The sequence below is a fragment of the Peromyscus eremicus genome, chromosome 2, assembly GCF_949786415.1.
Source record: "Peromyscus eremicus chromosome 2, PerEre_H2_v1, whole genome shotgun sequence".
NCBI classification, from domain to species: Eukaryota; Metazoa; Chordata; class Mammalia; order Rodentia; family Cricetidae; genus Peromyscus; species Peromyscus eremicus.
This window is the reverse complement of record NC_081417.1, coordinates 112,540,647-112,556,395: the sequence shown is the minus strand read 5'-3', so window position 1 is coordinate 112,556,395 and position 15,749 is coordinate 112,540,647. Positions and strand designations below refer to the sequence as shown.

Here is a 15,749-nt window from a genome sequence, read left to right as displayed (position 1 = left end):
GAAGGTCTGGCGGGTAGGCTGGGAGGCACCACCAAAGCTCTCCTCACTGACCACACTTCTCGTGTTTTACACCTGTTCAATGGAGGCCTGCTACCAGAAACCAGAAAGGAGAAAGAAGCAAAGAAAAACCAGAAAGACAGAGACACACAGAGAGAAAGAGACAGGGAGGAAAAGGATAGAGTGATAGAGACCAGGGGATGGATTCTGTTGTAAAGAATATCAAATGACATTCTTAAAAAACACTCTCCACCAAAAAAAAAAAAAGGAAAGAAAAAGAAAAAAAATCATAGGAGAAAATGATTTTCTTTGCAAATACCTCATGACATCACCACTGTAGAGTTGTTGAAGCACATGAGGATACGGATTTGGGAAGGTGAAAGGCAAACTTTTGGAGATGAGTTTTGCATATTCCTGTGGGCTGACTGAATATAGCACAGTGTGACTAGAGATTTGGATCCTGCACACTTGGACTGTCAGGAAGGGAGAAAGGAAAGCTTGGAGAATGCAGCCTGGAGGGCCTGTGGGAGCCATGTGGGTGGTGGTGGCACTGGGTGGGGAGTGAGCTAACAGATGTCATGCCAGGGGCTGAAGAGACATACCTTAGTGAGAAGATGAGGGCTGGAGGGTGAGGAGAATGGCACCAGAGAGGGCTTCTGCCCCGGAGAAGTTAGAAACAGAGCAGTGGCCAGGAGAGGGGCCGGGGTTATGCGTTTATCGGAAGATGTTATGAGTTAGTATTTGTGCCTCTGACTTCAGTTCCCAAAGAAAAAATTGGGGGCAGTCATTTGAGGGACTACTTTTGCCAATTGCATTAATGCCATTTGATGGGAGAGAAAAAAAAATCCAACATTTCTCAGAATCAAGGCTGGGCCTTCAAATGCTGATAGCTCTTGAGTCTATCTGTCCCTACACCCTGGGAATAAAGTCTTCCTCAAGCGCCTTCGCTCAGCTTTTAACCTAAAATGCAAAACACGCGGATTGGTTGGTGTTTTGTCTTCCTACTTGCTGACAACCAAGCTAGAGTTTCCTGCGGCTTTCTTGACAATGAAGCATGGACAGAACCAGAACTCAGTGTACTTACTACATAACCCTGGTCTGCTATCACCTTACGCTGCCTCCACAATGGTTTAGAGCCTTGAAAACATTTTTTTTTTTTTTTCCGGCAATTCTGTTCAGAGTTCCCTAATTTTAGCTTCATCAAACTTAATACAACAAAATACCTTCAAAAATACAGCACACCTGTAACGTCCATTTTGCAATGGTTTTTCAGTAGACCTACACTTCTCAAGCATAGGAATATGCTATACCATTGGCAGAAAAATAACTGTATTTAAATACTTACAAAAAAAAAAAAACCCAAACAAACAAACAAAAAGGAAACAGGAAAGTTTTAAACTTAAATCCAGTTCCCAAAGTGGGTCAAAAAGAAACAAAAAGCAATTCTATGAACGCTGCCTTTATAATGAACAATCAGAAATTTCACTAGGCTAATTTGACAGAAATGTTTCCTCATTTAGACAACATTACAAAAGTCCTGCATTATAAAATAGGGTAGAATAAATCAGTGTAATCAATAAAACTATACAACGGTACAAATTACATATCTTCTGAGTGGGCAGCTTATTCTCTCTCTTTGCAGTCGTGACTACAACATGCTCACTAAAAACAACTAAAACTGCCCAAACTATTGCTTAGTTTGTTTTGTTTAAAAAAAGGGTGCAATTTTATTGTATATACAACCAATTTACTGGTAATACCTTGGCATTTTGCAAGGTTCTGACAAAATGTTTGTCTAGGCTTTTTTCCCTTCACTGTGAAGCACTGTAAGCTGCTATTGTTTCTTTCTTTCTCTCTCTCTCTCTTTTTAGTGCACATATGTCATAAGAAAGTAATGCCCAGCTAAGTGCTAGAGGGAAGGCAAAGTATGCTGCTGGCTATAGGAAGGGACACTGTACACTGACAACCACACCGTACGGACAACAGCGCCAAGCGACTATTCAACCACTTATCAGACACATATGAAAATCCAAAATGTTTTATTTTATTTTTTTTCCTTAAATAGAGATAACCAGTAAACAATTTTCAGAACTTGGAAGTTTAAAAACGTGCATATAAAAATGGGCATTATGTACTTTTTATTGAATGTGGATTGACTGCTGTCTGCTAAGAAAAGTGGGTGTGGGGGCTGAAGAGAAAGGAAGTCGTCTTTTTTTTTTTTTTTTAAGGCTTGCTTGTGAAAGGAACAGTTGTAAAAACAAAATTGCTTGAAGCAGGGTCAGCTTAGTGCTTCACAGTTTGACTGCTTCTCTAAGAGGAGCCCTTCTGCGCACATGCTTCAAAAACCACAGAAAATACAAAGACAGACACCTAAAAACACACTGACTGCGTCAAGTGCAGCACTGACTTTGGTCAAATAAAAAAAAAAAGGAAAATTAATAACTGCTAAGCTTTTCTACATGATATAAGCAGGTATTGCATATTTTCATATATCTGGGGGAAAATAAAGGAAGACTCCAAATAAATTGAAAAATGCAGCAACATCCCAAATACTGATATTGTAAGCATCTACAGAGCTCAGAGTAGCACTGCCACTGACCACACAGGACAATCAAGACTACGCCTGTCTGCGGAACAGCTAACTTTCTATTTAGATCTAGATGTTGAAACTGACGATGGCTGACACAAAAGTTACATTTACAAAAAGTGTCTCCGAATGCTTGAGTAGGGAAAAACCCCTTCAATAGAGGAGCATGTGCAACAATTCCACAAATAATCACTATCCAGGGCAAGGCACATTGATATGGAATTTTTGTTTTCGTGCAAATTAAGGAAAAAAATAAAAACAAACCAACATCGTTTAGGGGTAAAGATGAGGAGCAAAGTGTCTTCCCAAGAATTTCAGTTACTTGATTGTATAGGACAGTAGTTGAGCCCTTCTGAAGGGCTGAGACAGTTTAAAGGCAGGTGCCTAGAGTGGGTTACAATATTGTCTTAATGCACTCTACTTTATCCTACATTAGCTATATAAAAATTAGTTACTAACACTAGAACATGCAGAGACTTCCTCAGGTCGGCAGGACTTGCCAACCAGAACACATATATATGTATAGTATAGGAACCCTTGAAGTTGCATGGGAAGCAAGGGGGTGCTTCGCTGTCTGGTAGAAAAATCACTTGCATTTTTTTTGTTTGTTTGTTTCTGCTTTTTTATTTTTTTGTTCTTTTTTGATCTTTTTTTGTCTTTTTTTTTTTTTTTTAAACGTAAGATACAAGACATTTGAGGGGGTGTGTGTGTGAACTTTTTTCCCGTTTTCCCTAACGAGTACCCTTGATCTGAAGGGGTACTAGCAGTTGTGTTCCTATCCGAGTTGTTAGTATTAATTTTCCCATAGCCCAGTTCAGGGTCTGCAAAGGGTCTTTGAAACTTCTGGACAATGTCTGGTACAATGAGGCGTTTGATAACTGATAGATCTGATGTTGCCATACACATGTAAAAATTTCCAGAATTGGCATCATTCATTCTAGTGATTTCTAGCTTATAAAATTAACAGATACCATGATTTCATTTGAGTTATGTGCTTTGATAACAGAAAATAATTAATTAGCATTTAATGTAGTTAACATATTGTGGTAAAAGCACCATTAGATTTGTATTTTTTTTGTTTTTTTTTTAAATTTTCCTTCAGTTTTTTTTAAAGGGATACAAGTTTAACAATAAAAAACATAAAAAGCAAAAATAGCTCCCCTTTTTCTTGCAAGGCTGTTTTTTACCCCAATAATTTAGAGTCCTGGGGTGGAAGGACTTGAAAAACAAAAATAGAATTTTCAACAATCTCTATCTTACAAAGATACTTAGCTATCCAATGAAATTGCACTTCACTCAAATCAAAATTCGATTGTTTTGATTCCTGTCAGTTTCTGTCAAAACAGACCATCTTCCCCATTTCCATGTGAATTTTTGTGTCATTGTTGAAATTGTTGAAAAATGTTTTTTTTTTTTTCTATGTAAGTGCAGCATTTCAAAACTTTAAAAAAAAACCAAAAAACAACTGATGGTTGTAGTAGTCTTTGCCGTCTTTTTGGAATTGTTCTGCAACATGAGTGGATTCACTGTCCTTGAGGGCTGTGTTGTGTATGTGACTGCTCACTGATGAACCAAACCGAGCGAAAAGAAAGATCAACGCAACTGCATTTTCTTTTTCTAATATGTTACAGAAAAGAAAAAAATTGCCCTTTGAGTGTCCTGTAAGTTACAGATCACGGATCTCAGCTACTACAAAAGACTTCGTTCTCCAGGTGCCTCCAAATGCTCAGGGAGGGTCACACCTGTGTGAGCAAATTCATGAAATACTGTGAAAAGGCCAGGCTCGCAGGGGAAGTGTGTTACAACAGGAAGTTAGTGAGCAAGGCTCATCCTCTACCAGCCACTTCACCTAATGCTCACACCACCACCGAAACACTTCAAATGTCACACAGCCCAACCATTTCCAGCACCATATGAGAAATTACGACAGTCCCTAAAGTATTTAAAAAAAAAAAAATCCCGAAAGGTTATGGCCTTTGCTGTTTGACCATGATGCTTGCTGTTTCCATGTACAAGTTGATTCGAGTCGGTTTTTCTCCCCTTCCACTGACAGTGAAGTTGTAACTGCGCTGGGTTGAGGTTGCGTCCATGTTACAGAGTTGAGAAGGGGTCAGGTGGTCTGTCTGGTGGATGGTGGGACGCTGCAACTTTTATCCCAGGTACCAGGACTGGAAGACAAAAAGAAATATATAATTAGAAGTGTGGGCGTAGTGCTGGGATTCGGCTCATGGGTAGCACTTGCCTCGTGCTTAGTGCACAAACACAAAAACTTTTTTTTTTTTTTTTAAGTTGCTCTTTTAATCATGTGATCAGAATTGACCTTGGAGGTTTACGTGAACAAGGAATGATAGATGACTGTAAATCCCAAGCCACTGAAATTTATCTTACTCCTATGACATTACAATTCGTTGTCTTTGCTAGGGTTTGCCAATGTTTTGAGTATACCTTACCAAGTGAAGCTTTTCTGGCCACATGACATCACATCATGTAACCTAGCAGTGAACAGACAAGAGGGCAAGGAACCTGGCTCTCTAATTAGTACCTACCTCAGTGACTGCGCGGGCTCAAGAAAGAGAAGCAAATTGGATCGAAAGTGGCTGCAGGGGGAGGCTAGGGTCTGTAGTGAACAGTTATTTCTATGACTTCCTCAACGTATTTTTCAGTGAGGTGTAGGTACTAAAGACAAGTGCTAAACATATGAACACATGATTCCGTGAACACACCAGGTGGCTGATGGTGGCAGCCAAAACAGAAAGGGTCGCTGGGAAACACCGGATTGGTGACCTGGGGGATGGGAAAACCAGAGTGATCCTCTCCACTTCTCTTCCTTATGCTCAGGAGGGAGAGTTTATGGTGCAAATTCCTCTTCCTTTCAGCTGAACACACCTAATTTTATGTTCTTCTCTTCGAAGAGACATATAACAAATATGACTACACCTTAAGAAGCACCATCAAGTTCAAGGAGAAAATGAGGCCATTGCTTAGTCCTCATCCATGTTTCCGCCCACTCAACGTGCCCTTGCAGCTGTCTCTCAGCTGGTGGACCCAGTCTTCTGTCCCTTTCGTAAATATCCAGGTGACCACCTTCATGTCTGCCGGCATTTCTTTGTCAACAAGGAAAGTTAGGTGAACAGAATGACCATCCATCGGCCGATATCAAAATCAGTTTCTCAAGTGAGGTTAAACAGTGTATGACTCTTGCCAGCTTTCCTCAAAGTACCCTGAACAATTCACTACTTTTCTTGGGAGTCAGAAAAGCCACCAGCTCCAAGGCAAAGCTAACAGCCATGAGTTCGGCACTGACAGCATCAACCGGGGTTATGTCAGCACTGGTTCCGGAGGGCTAAGGCTCATTCTTGTCAGAGAGATTCAATTAGGGAAAGTCGGGACTCCTTTGATCCCTGGGATAAATGACTAACTGATAGCTGCATAGAGGTTGGTGTAAGATTTCCTGGCCACAACAAGCTACCTTTGATTTCCAAAGGAGCTTAAAAAAAAAAAACAAAAACAAACAAACAAACAAAACCCAACAACCAAAAAACCCCCAAAACCTCCTAAGCTCAAACCACAAAACTACTCATCCTGTAGACATGTAGCTGTTACTCTCTGACCGTGTGCTTTGGGGAACACAATAAAGCTGCTTATATCTGGAAAGGAAATCACCCCGGCTAGCGCACATGGCCTGAATCTAAGTGGACAAAAGAAAGATGAGTGAGAAGAAAAAGGGAAGCAGGCCCCAAACTGGATCTGTTTTAAGTCTTTCCTTAAAGCTGACACAGATCCCTTCCCACATTCTTTCTTATACACAACAGTCTCAGACTGAGTGGCCGGTGCTGTCCTCAATCTGTCTGCATGCTAGAAAGCCCTTGTGAAATTCCGGACCCCTTCAGTGTGACAGTCAGTACTTCTTGAAGCAAAGGCCTGGGACCTGGTGAGTCAGCAGGGGGAGCAGTTTTCCATCCCACTGTCGCTGGACTTGGACACTACAAAAACCAGCAGTGCCCCGTACTTCTGTTAAAAAGCAAAGCAAAGCAAAAAAAAAAAAAAAAAGTTTCTTCACACATCTTACTATTCAGTGTGCCTCGCCCACAAGGTTACCCCAGAGCAGCTCTGTAACCCTTCACTGAAATAGGCTTTATTGATTGCTCTGGTCTATTGTTCTCTTTTCAAGTCCCCCAAGTTCAAGTTCATCCTGGTGTTACATCATGTCTGGTTGCTCTTAGCAACCAGACAGACCCAGACGTGACTATCATTAGCAAGAAACCCTCTGCTCTCCTCCCACCAACCTTCCAGTGGTTCTGACGTAGCACACCCACTGCAAACACACTGAAGTATTTATTCTGCCTAATTTATGACCTGCCCAGCAAGCTAGACCCCCACTCCAAAAACCAACACTGTTGTATATTTAATTAATCTGTCTTTCTTTGGCATTTGAGAAAGTTAGACAAAGGACTAATTATTGTGTTTCCCTCTCCACACTTTTCTTTTGGGGGGTGAATATTTGCATGGGAAAGAAAACTATGAGGCCCGGCATTGGCCCCTCCCCTTTCTCTTTTTGCCCTATTGACATTTCATGAAATACTTTAGCTGCTTAACGGAGTTAGGAGAAAAAAAAAAAACCAAAACCCTGCGCTGTGAATGTTACTCCTTCTGAGTTGGTATTCAGTAACACAAATCAACTCATGACATGTTTAAATTTAAATGCTAACCACACACTCTCCGAGTTACTTTAAAGGTTAGTTTTTAATCAATAGAAGTTGCTGACTCTGGGGTTTTGAGCTGCACACTGCAACTCTCCGGCTTTTGTCTAATGTTAAAGCTTGGGAACTTTTTTTTCTTGAGATGATTTTAGCAATGATTTGCAGACACAGAGGCTATTGTGCTCCTACCAGCAACATGTCAATAGAGGAGCCGAGCAGCCCTGTGGTGGGGTGTCAATATGACTCCTAAGGCAGGAGTTGGGGGTCTTTAATAACCCGTGAAAAAAACCTTAATTAACCCTTTCAGGCCTAAACCAAAACCTATTCTTCCACTTTTCACTCCTGTAATTTGACCATTAGTACTTATTTCAACATCACACTAATCTTCATGACAATTAACCCAGCTACTTGACCAAGGGCTTCCAGAATGGGAAGTCAGTTAGGGGAACCACACACGAACTTTTTTTTTCTTCTCCTTTTCCTTTTTTTTGAATGAGGTTTCTTAGTAAACAGTCTGCAGAAACACAGTAGAGAAACAGTTGTAACAATAAGAAATTCATCCATTTTGCCAATTTTTCTATCCATCAGTTTGTAGTTGAGGACACTGCTACTGGTGATGGGTATGCAGTCACCCATAGAGAGGCGTCCCTGGATTTCTATAAACTTCCATGAACAGCTAATCATATCAGACGGATAAGGTAACACCAGGAAAGGGCACTTTTCTTAGGACATTTTCCTTCAATTTCTGCTATTTGAAAACGTTGCAAGTTTGAGAACACTCCCTAAAGAATGACTCTGCACCTTCCTTCTTGGGACAGAAAAAAAAAAATAGAGAAGAAATCTGAAACTGGTAAATTCTTGGGTTGAATCAAATCATTGGGAAAATACTGGCACATGAAACAAAATTCATCGGTGGAGAGTCAAAAAAAATCATCCTCAGATCTGACATCCGCTTGGGTTTCATATGGCTTCTGCCTTCATACTTTATAGTCCCTTAATCTGCCCTACTGTATCCAGGCGACTACAAAGGAGTCTCTGTCCCTTATCTGCAGTGAGTGGCAATATTACAGTACAGCATCGGAGGATGTTATCTTGATACATTTACATTGAGGAAGTAAACACTGAGCTTTGATCTATTTTTTTTTTTTTCTGCAAGAACATTCAACTACAGTTGATTTGGTGGCCCATAAATCCACACTCCCACAAAGGCTCTGGTTTCAGAAAATTAGCCAGTTACCTTCACAATGTCCACAGTTTGGGATGCACCAGGGGTGGGAGGGAACCTGCCCTCTTTCAGTGTTCAAGGTGAAACATCAAAAGAAATCTGCAGTCCAAGACAAGAGCTCAGCTTTCCTCCTAGCCGGTCAGATGGAGAAGTAATCTCATCAGGTTGGAAAGTGCTGACTCAGTATTTAATAAAGTGCCTGCAGATGTGGCGTCTCTAAGGTATTCAACTCATGTAATGCAAAACAGCTCTGCGCTGAACGTGCTTATAAAATTTCATTTAACCATTGCAACACAGTTCTCTGAGGAGTTTTATCACACGTCCCACCCCTTAATTTACAGCTCCATGAAAGTTCCAGTCCTATTCTGTGGGGATTCTGGAATGCTCACAGTAGTCAGGATTTACGAACCATAACCAGCCTCCATCCCACTGCATCCTAAACAAGAGGGCTGAGATGGCAGCCGGCACCGTGACAGTGGCAGTCTGTTTCTTCTCCTGTGCCTCCTTGTGAGCAATTACAAAATGGAGTTGGTCCTGAGTCTGCTGAAGATGGGCAAGGCCAAGGGACTCAGCTCCTTGTCAACAATCAGTCTTCTAACACATACAACTTCTAGAGCCTTTTACAGTCTCTCTCTCTACTCGGAGGGCAGGGCATACATTTTAAAAACAAAAAGGAAATAGGTCTGAGATAGTTATATTTCACTTGGTGGCGGGGTGGGGGTAGGGGAGAGGGTGCTGTGGAGGGCAGGACAGACTGTGACGGCAGAATCTGTTTTTCAAATTAAAAAGTTAAACAAAAGGCCTCAAGGGCAAAGTTTAACGCTGAACGGAAGGAGGTTGTTAATGTGGAATCCAGAACTGGGTGTGACACTTAGCTTTCTTCTCCAGGCAAGGTGGGTTATTTAAGGACATTTACACACATAAACGGAAACACCAATACACAGGAAGCTCCCCCACTTCAACACATCACTCCCCTACCAGCCCCACCAGGGACACAGCAAGCGGATCTGCTTGAATGCAGCTACCATTTTGTCCCTAGTGGTGGTGACGCTACCTCTCCAGGACCACACTAATCCAGTCAGTCATTTTTGGCTTCCTGTTCTTGTTTGCATGAACTAAGCCTACTATTTAGCACAAGTGAGTTGTCCTTGGCAAATCAGCCAAAAGTCTGGGTGGGGGCACCCCCACCTCTGACACAGAAGGAGTAGACAGACCTCTGTGTGGATGCCTGGCTTCTCCTTTTAGGATCAACCACTTGGGAGCCCTTCGTCACTTGGTCAGTAAGCACCAACAGCCTGCAGTTTGCTTAGGGGTTCTGTACATGATGCTCTGGGAATGTTAGGAGTAAAGAAAATGTGGCATCTGCCTTTAGGGCTTTAGTGCCCAGCAGGAAGGGGCTGGCTTTGGACTTTATGCCCTTCATGATTTCTCAAAGGCTCTTGATAAACTTTTGTCGACTGATAAGGCCGAGTGTCCAAAGCACCCACACTGAATTCCCCTGATGGACTGGGTGACATCATGAAGGTACAGCTCTGTGCTCCGGACCCTGGAGCGCTGGGAATGAGAGAGGACGGCAGTGATAAGCACTGGATTCTTCTAGAAAGGGCCATGCTGTACACAGGTGTTAGTTATGGGTATTGCCAGCCTCAAGCTTTGATCTCCACTGCCATTTTTTTCTTGTCTGATTTTATTTTGTTAATTAAAGAAAGCCTGTTTTCAATAACTCTAAACCAAGACTTGTTTATTGTACAGGAAACTATTAAAACATTAATGGGCCATGAGTGGCCTCGCCTACCTTCGCGGCCTTATCTTTTCACCACTTTGTGCTGTGTTAAACTCCTTCCAGAATCCCCCGAAGCCAAACGCTTTTTCCCTGCTGGGCCTTTGGCACAGGCTATGCCTTTTCCTTGCTACGCCAACACTTGCTTGTCCCCAGGGTCTAAGATTAAGTGACCTTTTTTTTTCCTTTCCAAATTGTGTGTGTGTGTGTGTGTGTGTGTGTGTGTGTGTGTGTGCGCGCGCGCACGCGCGCGCTTGCCCCAGTGGGATGTAGAGGTCAGAGGACACCTTACAGGAGTTAGTTCTCTTTTTCTATGTGGGTCTCAGGGGCCGAACTCAGGTTGTCAGGCTTGGCAGCAAGCACCTTTACCTTCTGAGCCATTTCGCCACTCCCCAGATGTCCCTTTTTTTTTTTTTTTCCTGAGGGCCCTTTTCAGGGTCTTTACACATAGGGTTCCGATGTGTTCATCTAAATTGTTTAATTACCAATAAAGACTCTGGAGTCAAATACTGGGGTGAAAACCCTGATTGACCAAAGGAGCAGTGGAGGAGCAGTTGACCTTCCTTCCGCACTTCCCAGATCGAAGAGACCACACAATCTCTACATCCCTCCCTACCCCTTCCTGTCCATCTTCTCTATCTGTAGTCTTGGCTTCTCTGTGGCTAATTCAGGTCAGCTAGTCACTGGCTCCACCCCCTGATTCAAGGTTAACTTTATTAACACAGTCTTGGGGTGTCACAGTGTGGTCAAATATCCCACAACAGGGCTCATCTGTTTCTATGCTGGGGCTAGGGCAGTCTGCTTTCATCCAAGAAAGCTACTTATGCTCTCAGGGAGGCATCCCCAGTGAGGCATCAGGTGAGTCTTGTCCAGTGGCTGGCAGAGGAGGTGCTGAGCGAACGCTGTTAAGTACAGGAAGAAGAGAAAGCAGCACCCTGGTTCCCAGAGCCAGGCAAGAGCTACCCCTAGTAAAGCGCTATATCTAGATGGATGTCCACAGCACAGCTAGGCCACATGTATGCTCGCAGCCTATGCTTTGGCCTGCTGCAGTGATGGGCACCCTCCCTAGAGAGGCACAAGTCTCCAAGGGCTGCCCCAGGCAGTTCTGACTGAAGAGCTGTTGCAATGGGGCCGGCTGTGGCCAACTGCGTCAGTGGCATGTGCAACAGTTTTGTAACTGTGGCCTTCTGCCTGCTTACTACACACACAGCCCTTGTCCAAACCACTGCTCCCTGGAGAACGACTCTGCTGCGCCCAGCCAAGACCTCTGCTTTGGTTCAAACCTCAATATGGGAAAACACTAATCTTTTTACCCCATAAACCATCCAGTACCTACAGAGTGTGAGAGTGTAGACACAACCCAATCCTGCCGGTTGTTCCACAGCTGGAATCTCACCATGTCCCAGCTTAGCCTGGTGTCAGTCTTACCAAGTCAATTTTCTTCTTGGTCTCCCTTTATATTTCCCTCTGTTACTCTCGCCCCAAGAAACCAAAGACTTTTGTGTTGAAAAATTGCCCTCTGGCGTACTTGTGTTTGCTCTGAAGACCTACTGGAGGGCTCTTTTCCATGGCCCACACTTGGCCTCCGGAGTTCAACTCCACAGGAATACTGGTTAGCTGCACTCTGTGGACTAGTCAGATAATCTTAATCAAGGCTGGCAGTGCCTGAGTCTCAGCTTTCAACTCCATGAAATGGAAACATCTTTACCCATCTAGAGGAGATTGATGAGGCAATGCTCAAGAGCACGTTCAGGAAACCAAGATCTGGGTTCTCTAACTGTTAATTATGGCTGGCCTGAGGGTCCATGGGGGTCCTAAAATGGACCCACTTCCTAAGAAAGCGGTCCGTCAACCTAGTGTTTTCTCATATTGAACGATATAACTTTTTTTTTAAAAAGTGGCCACGGTGCCAGCTCCCTTTCCTAGTTGCAAGGGAAAGTTCTTGAGAAACTAAAAATCTGTCTTTAATTGTGGTATTAAAGTCAGAGCAGTGAAACCTGCAACACAAAAGGAATTGGCTCAAGCCCCTGAAAAGCACCAGGCTGAACTGCAGGCCTTCCAGGCTGGGGATGAGGGGCACAAGGAGGGAGGGAGACAGGGAGTCGTCAGGAAACCAAGTGGGACAGAAACAATCCTATTTTGGTTTTTGTTAGTGAATGGCATACTACATAGATCAGAGACTTCTTATAAAACACAAGCCCCCACTGTACACAAAGCACAGGAAAACGTGAGGAAAGGGGGGAAGAGGAAAAGCAGCTTAGGGTGTGTTAACGCTGCTATTCTGTCAGCTTAAAGAGTATTTTATGCTTGATCAACAGCTCTTTTTTTATGGTGCTTTTCTTTCATTCATTGAAGACATCAAAGCGGGCCCCACCAGCGTACCTGCCCTTCTGGAGCGCTTGGGAGGAGGCGCTAATGAAGCCGGCCTCTGGGAGCCGGAGACCCCCGTGGACGCGGCAGTTCAAAGGGAATATTTCAACAATGATTACATTTTGTAAATCTTTTTATGAAAGAGACAGCTTATTTCCTGCTTTTTTCATGAAAAATAGATTCTATCCATTAAAGTGAGTCCGCACCACGGAAGCTGCCTGGGATCTGAGGTGCAGGCTTGGAGATTAAGGGGGACAAGGACCCGACCCGATGAAATTGTCTTGAGCTCCCATCTCCTGGGCTGGGGTGACAGCACCGGATGTGCTGGGTGGAGCGGAGGTGGCAGCAGGACCTCACTTGTTTGGCCTTGGGAAATGTGTGAATGTGGGGTAAAAAATGTGTGTGTGTGTGTGTGTGTGTGTGTGTTGGGGGGGGCGTTTGGGGGTTTAATTTTCCTCCCTGGGACCTACGTTTATGATCGGTTCTCTTTTAAGTTTTGATTCCACAAAGATCAACATATCAGGAAGCACTGAGCCGCCAATGCTTCTATCCCGCACAAGCTAGACAAAAGATGATTTTTCTTCCCATTTCATTAAGTGTTGCACTTAATGCCTAGAGATTTAAGACAAACCCTTTTCTATAGGGGAAGTTGGTCCTAAAAAGATGGGTTTCCTCTTAAGACACAAGGAGGGCTTTATTAGTATCTAATGTCTGTCTTTAGAGGCAGGATCCAGCCTTTTGTAAGCTTTGTTTTTCACACTAAAGTATTCTTTTCCTTAACTTTTTCCCTTTCTCAAGGAGAAAGTTGTGTAGAGTGGGGGCAAAAAGGGGCCATAATTTCCTGGGGAGCTACAAAATGAAAAAAAAAAAGTATGTTTTCTACATACTGGATTCCAATTTTTATTAAATGCCTGTTGTCTAACAAGGGCAGACAGTCACACTTGGGGTTGGCTGAATGGTGGCCCAGGGAGGTAACTTTTCTGTTTGAGGAGACAGGCGGGGGACTGGAGATCGGTGCTCAGTAGAGCGTAGCCCTGTTCTAATAACCGCTGTACCAGAGCTGCTCCTCCCCAACATGGCTGGGGTTTACAGCAAACCCGTCCCGAGGACCGCTAGTCCCACTCTGTAGGTAGAGAAAGCCAGGAAAGGGAAAAGGAACGTGACAGTTAGGAGCCCACTTATTTCAGAATTCTCCCACAGGCACACTGCAGCGGAGTGCCAGGAGATCTGGCCCCCTGCCAGGAACAAACTCCAGCTTTCACCCCTTCAGCCCCTGGAGCCTTCGCGACTGGACAACACCTGCACCTTCACACATGGTTGTTGTTTTAAGACAGGGTTACAGGTAACCCGGACTGGCCTTGAAGTCACCATACCAGCCTAGGATGACCCCAGGCTTCTGATCCTCCTGCCTATACTCCCCAAAACTGGGATTACAGGCTTGTGTCACTACAGCCGGCAATTTTGGGTCTTTCTGCCCAACAGGTGCCTCCTGCCTGGCCTGGGTGCAGGTCTTTGTTTCTTAGCTCTTTGCTTTAGTCCTCTGCGTGCTGTCTCTGTTCTTTCCTTTCTGGTCCTGTTTCTACTTTCTACCTCAAGCAGGTCTCTCCCTTCCAGGCCTGTGGTAAATCTGCAGAGGAATCACAGAAGACCCCAGTCTCTCAAGGACTGCCGTTCTTCCTACTCCCCCACCACAAGAAGGAAGAGGAAAGGAAGCCATAACCCCTTTGCCCGGCAGCTGGGACAGGGGCTTCTACAGTGCACCCGAGGCAGTCTGAATAGACCATGGAGGAAGCTGTAGCACTGCAGGTTTTGAATTCTTGAGAACAAAGATGGGGAGTGCTGTGTAATGCAACTGGGTCCAGGTCTGGGGACTAGGGATTCTGGACTACAAAACGCAACCCAACACTGGCTGGTGTGGAAACTTCTCTTAATCACACTACAAAGACTGCCATTCCTACATGTCTTCTCTTTCTAGAACACCAATCTTTAGATTCCACTGGTCCAGGAATCACCATTTCTTTGTCCACATGTGGCAGTAATTTTGAGAGGGATGAGAGTCTTCATGCCCCACTTGAGGTTAGAGTAAGGCCTGCCTTGGAAAACACCATGCCAGCTCTGCAGAATGCAAGAGGCCCAGCTTAACTCTTGTGCACCCCAGGCTACAGGAAATAAACTCAAAAGACACAAACCAGCTAAAATGGCCCCAAATGTGAGCAGTCATTAGGGAAGCCCTGAGACAGTGTGGATGGGGAGTGGGGATTATCAGCTAGTTCTCCTCTGCTGGCAACCCTGGTTAAGGGCAGTCCAACTTCCCTCAGCACATTCTCTAAGTCCAAAAGACTCTTAACTCTTTCTCCAGAGACTGTGAGAGGACTTAGAGCTTTACAATAAAAATTGCCTTTGTTAAGAAGTGACTGGTAAAACAAGACCACATTGGGGAGTTTACAACTTCAATGACAGTTTTTTTTCCCTTAATGCTGAAACAGCACATGCTTTTATGTTTAGATTTATTTCCTTCTGAATGTGTAGATTAAATTTATAACTAAGCAATACTCATTACTACAAACAATCCAATTTCCCCCCCAAGTATTTCCAGGGGTTGTAAAGAGGCAGCTGGTCTATGGAGCTGGAATACAAGGTGAAGACCCCACAGGTGTGCCCCAAGTGTCAACCTGAAGGGCCTTACCAGTGATTTTGTCATGAATGCATCATATGTGATGGGCAGCATGACTTGGGGAGAAGAAATATCATCCTAGCACAGAATATTTATTTTTACTTTCTTAGTAAGGATTTCTGAATAGATAATTTTAAAAGCTAAGACAGATTCAAGAAGGCATTATATAGAACCAGGCACACAAGCAAGAGTTACCCTCACTTGTGTTTTTGGCTAAGTTCCAGTTGGTAGTACTCCACCAGCAATGGAAATTTAGGAGCCATGCAGAACACATGCAGGTGCTAGCTCAGAGGAGTCACACACGTCTATGATCTCTGTGTTATTGTTTAAGAAAACCAGTACAGACTGAACGACTAGTATATGTTTGTCAGGTCCTTTAAGGGTCCTTTCCCCCTGTTAAACTACCATACTAATAA

General features: G+C 43.7%; 1 protein-coding gene across 3 annotated transcripts in view; it reads right to left on the bottom strand.

Annotated features, from left to right (window-relative positions):
- Positions 1-2,019: 2,019 nt before the first annotated feature.
- The window catches only part of Nfia (nuclear factor I A), a 344,021-nt gene continuing 330,291 nt past the window's right edge, over positions 2,020-15,749 (bottom strand). For all 3 annotated transcript variants that reach the window (XM_059254554.1, XM_059254555.1, XM_059254553.1), the window contains one exon: positions 2,020-4,752. In XM_059254554.1, coding sequence (XP_059110537.1) covers positions 4,735-4,752 — 18 coding nt within the window. In that variant the 3' untranslated portion in view covers positions 2,020-4,734. The remainder of the gene's footprint in view (positions 4,753-15,749) is intronic.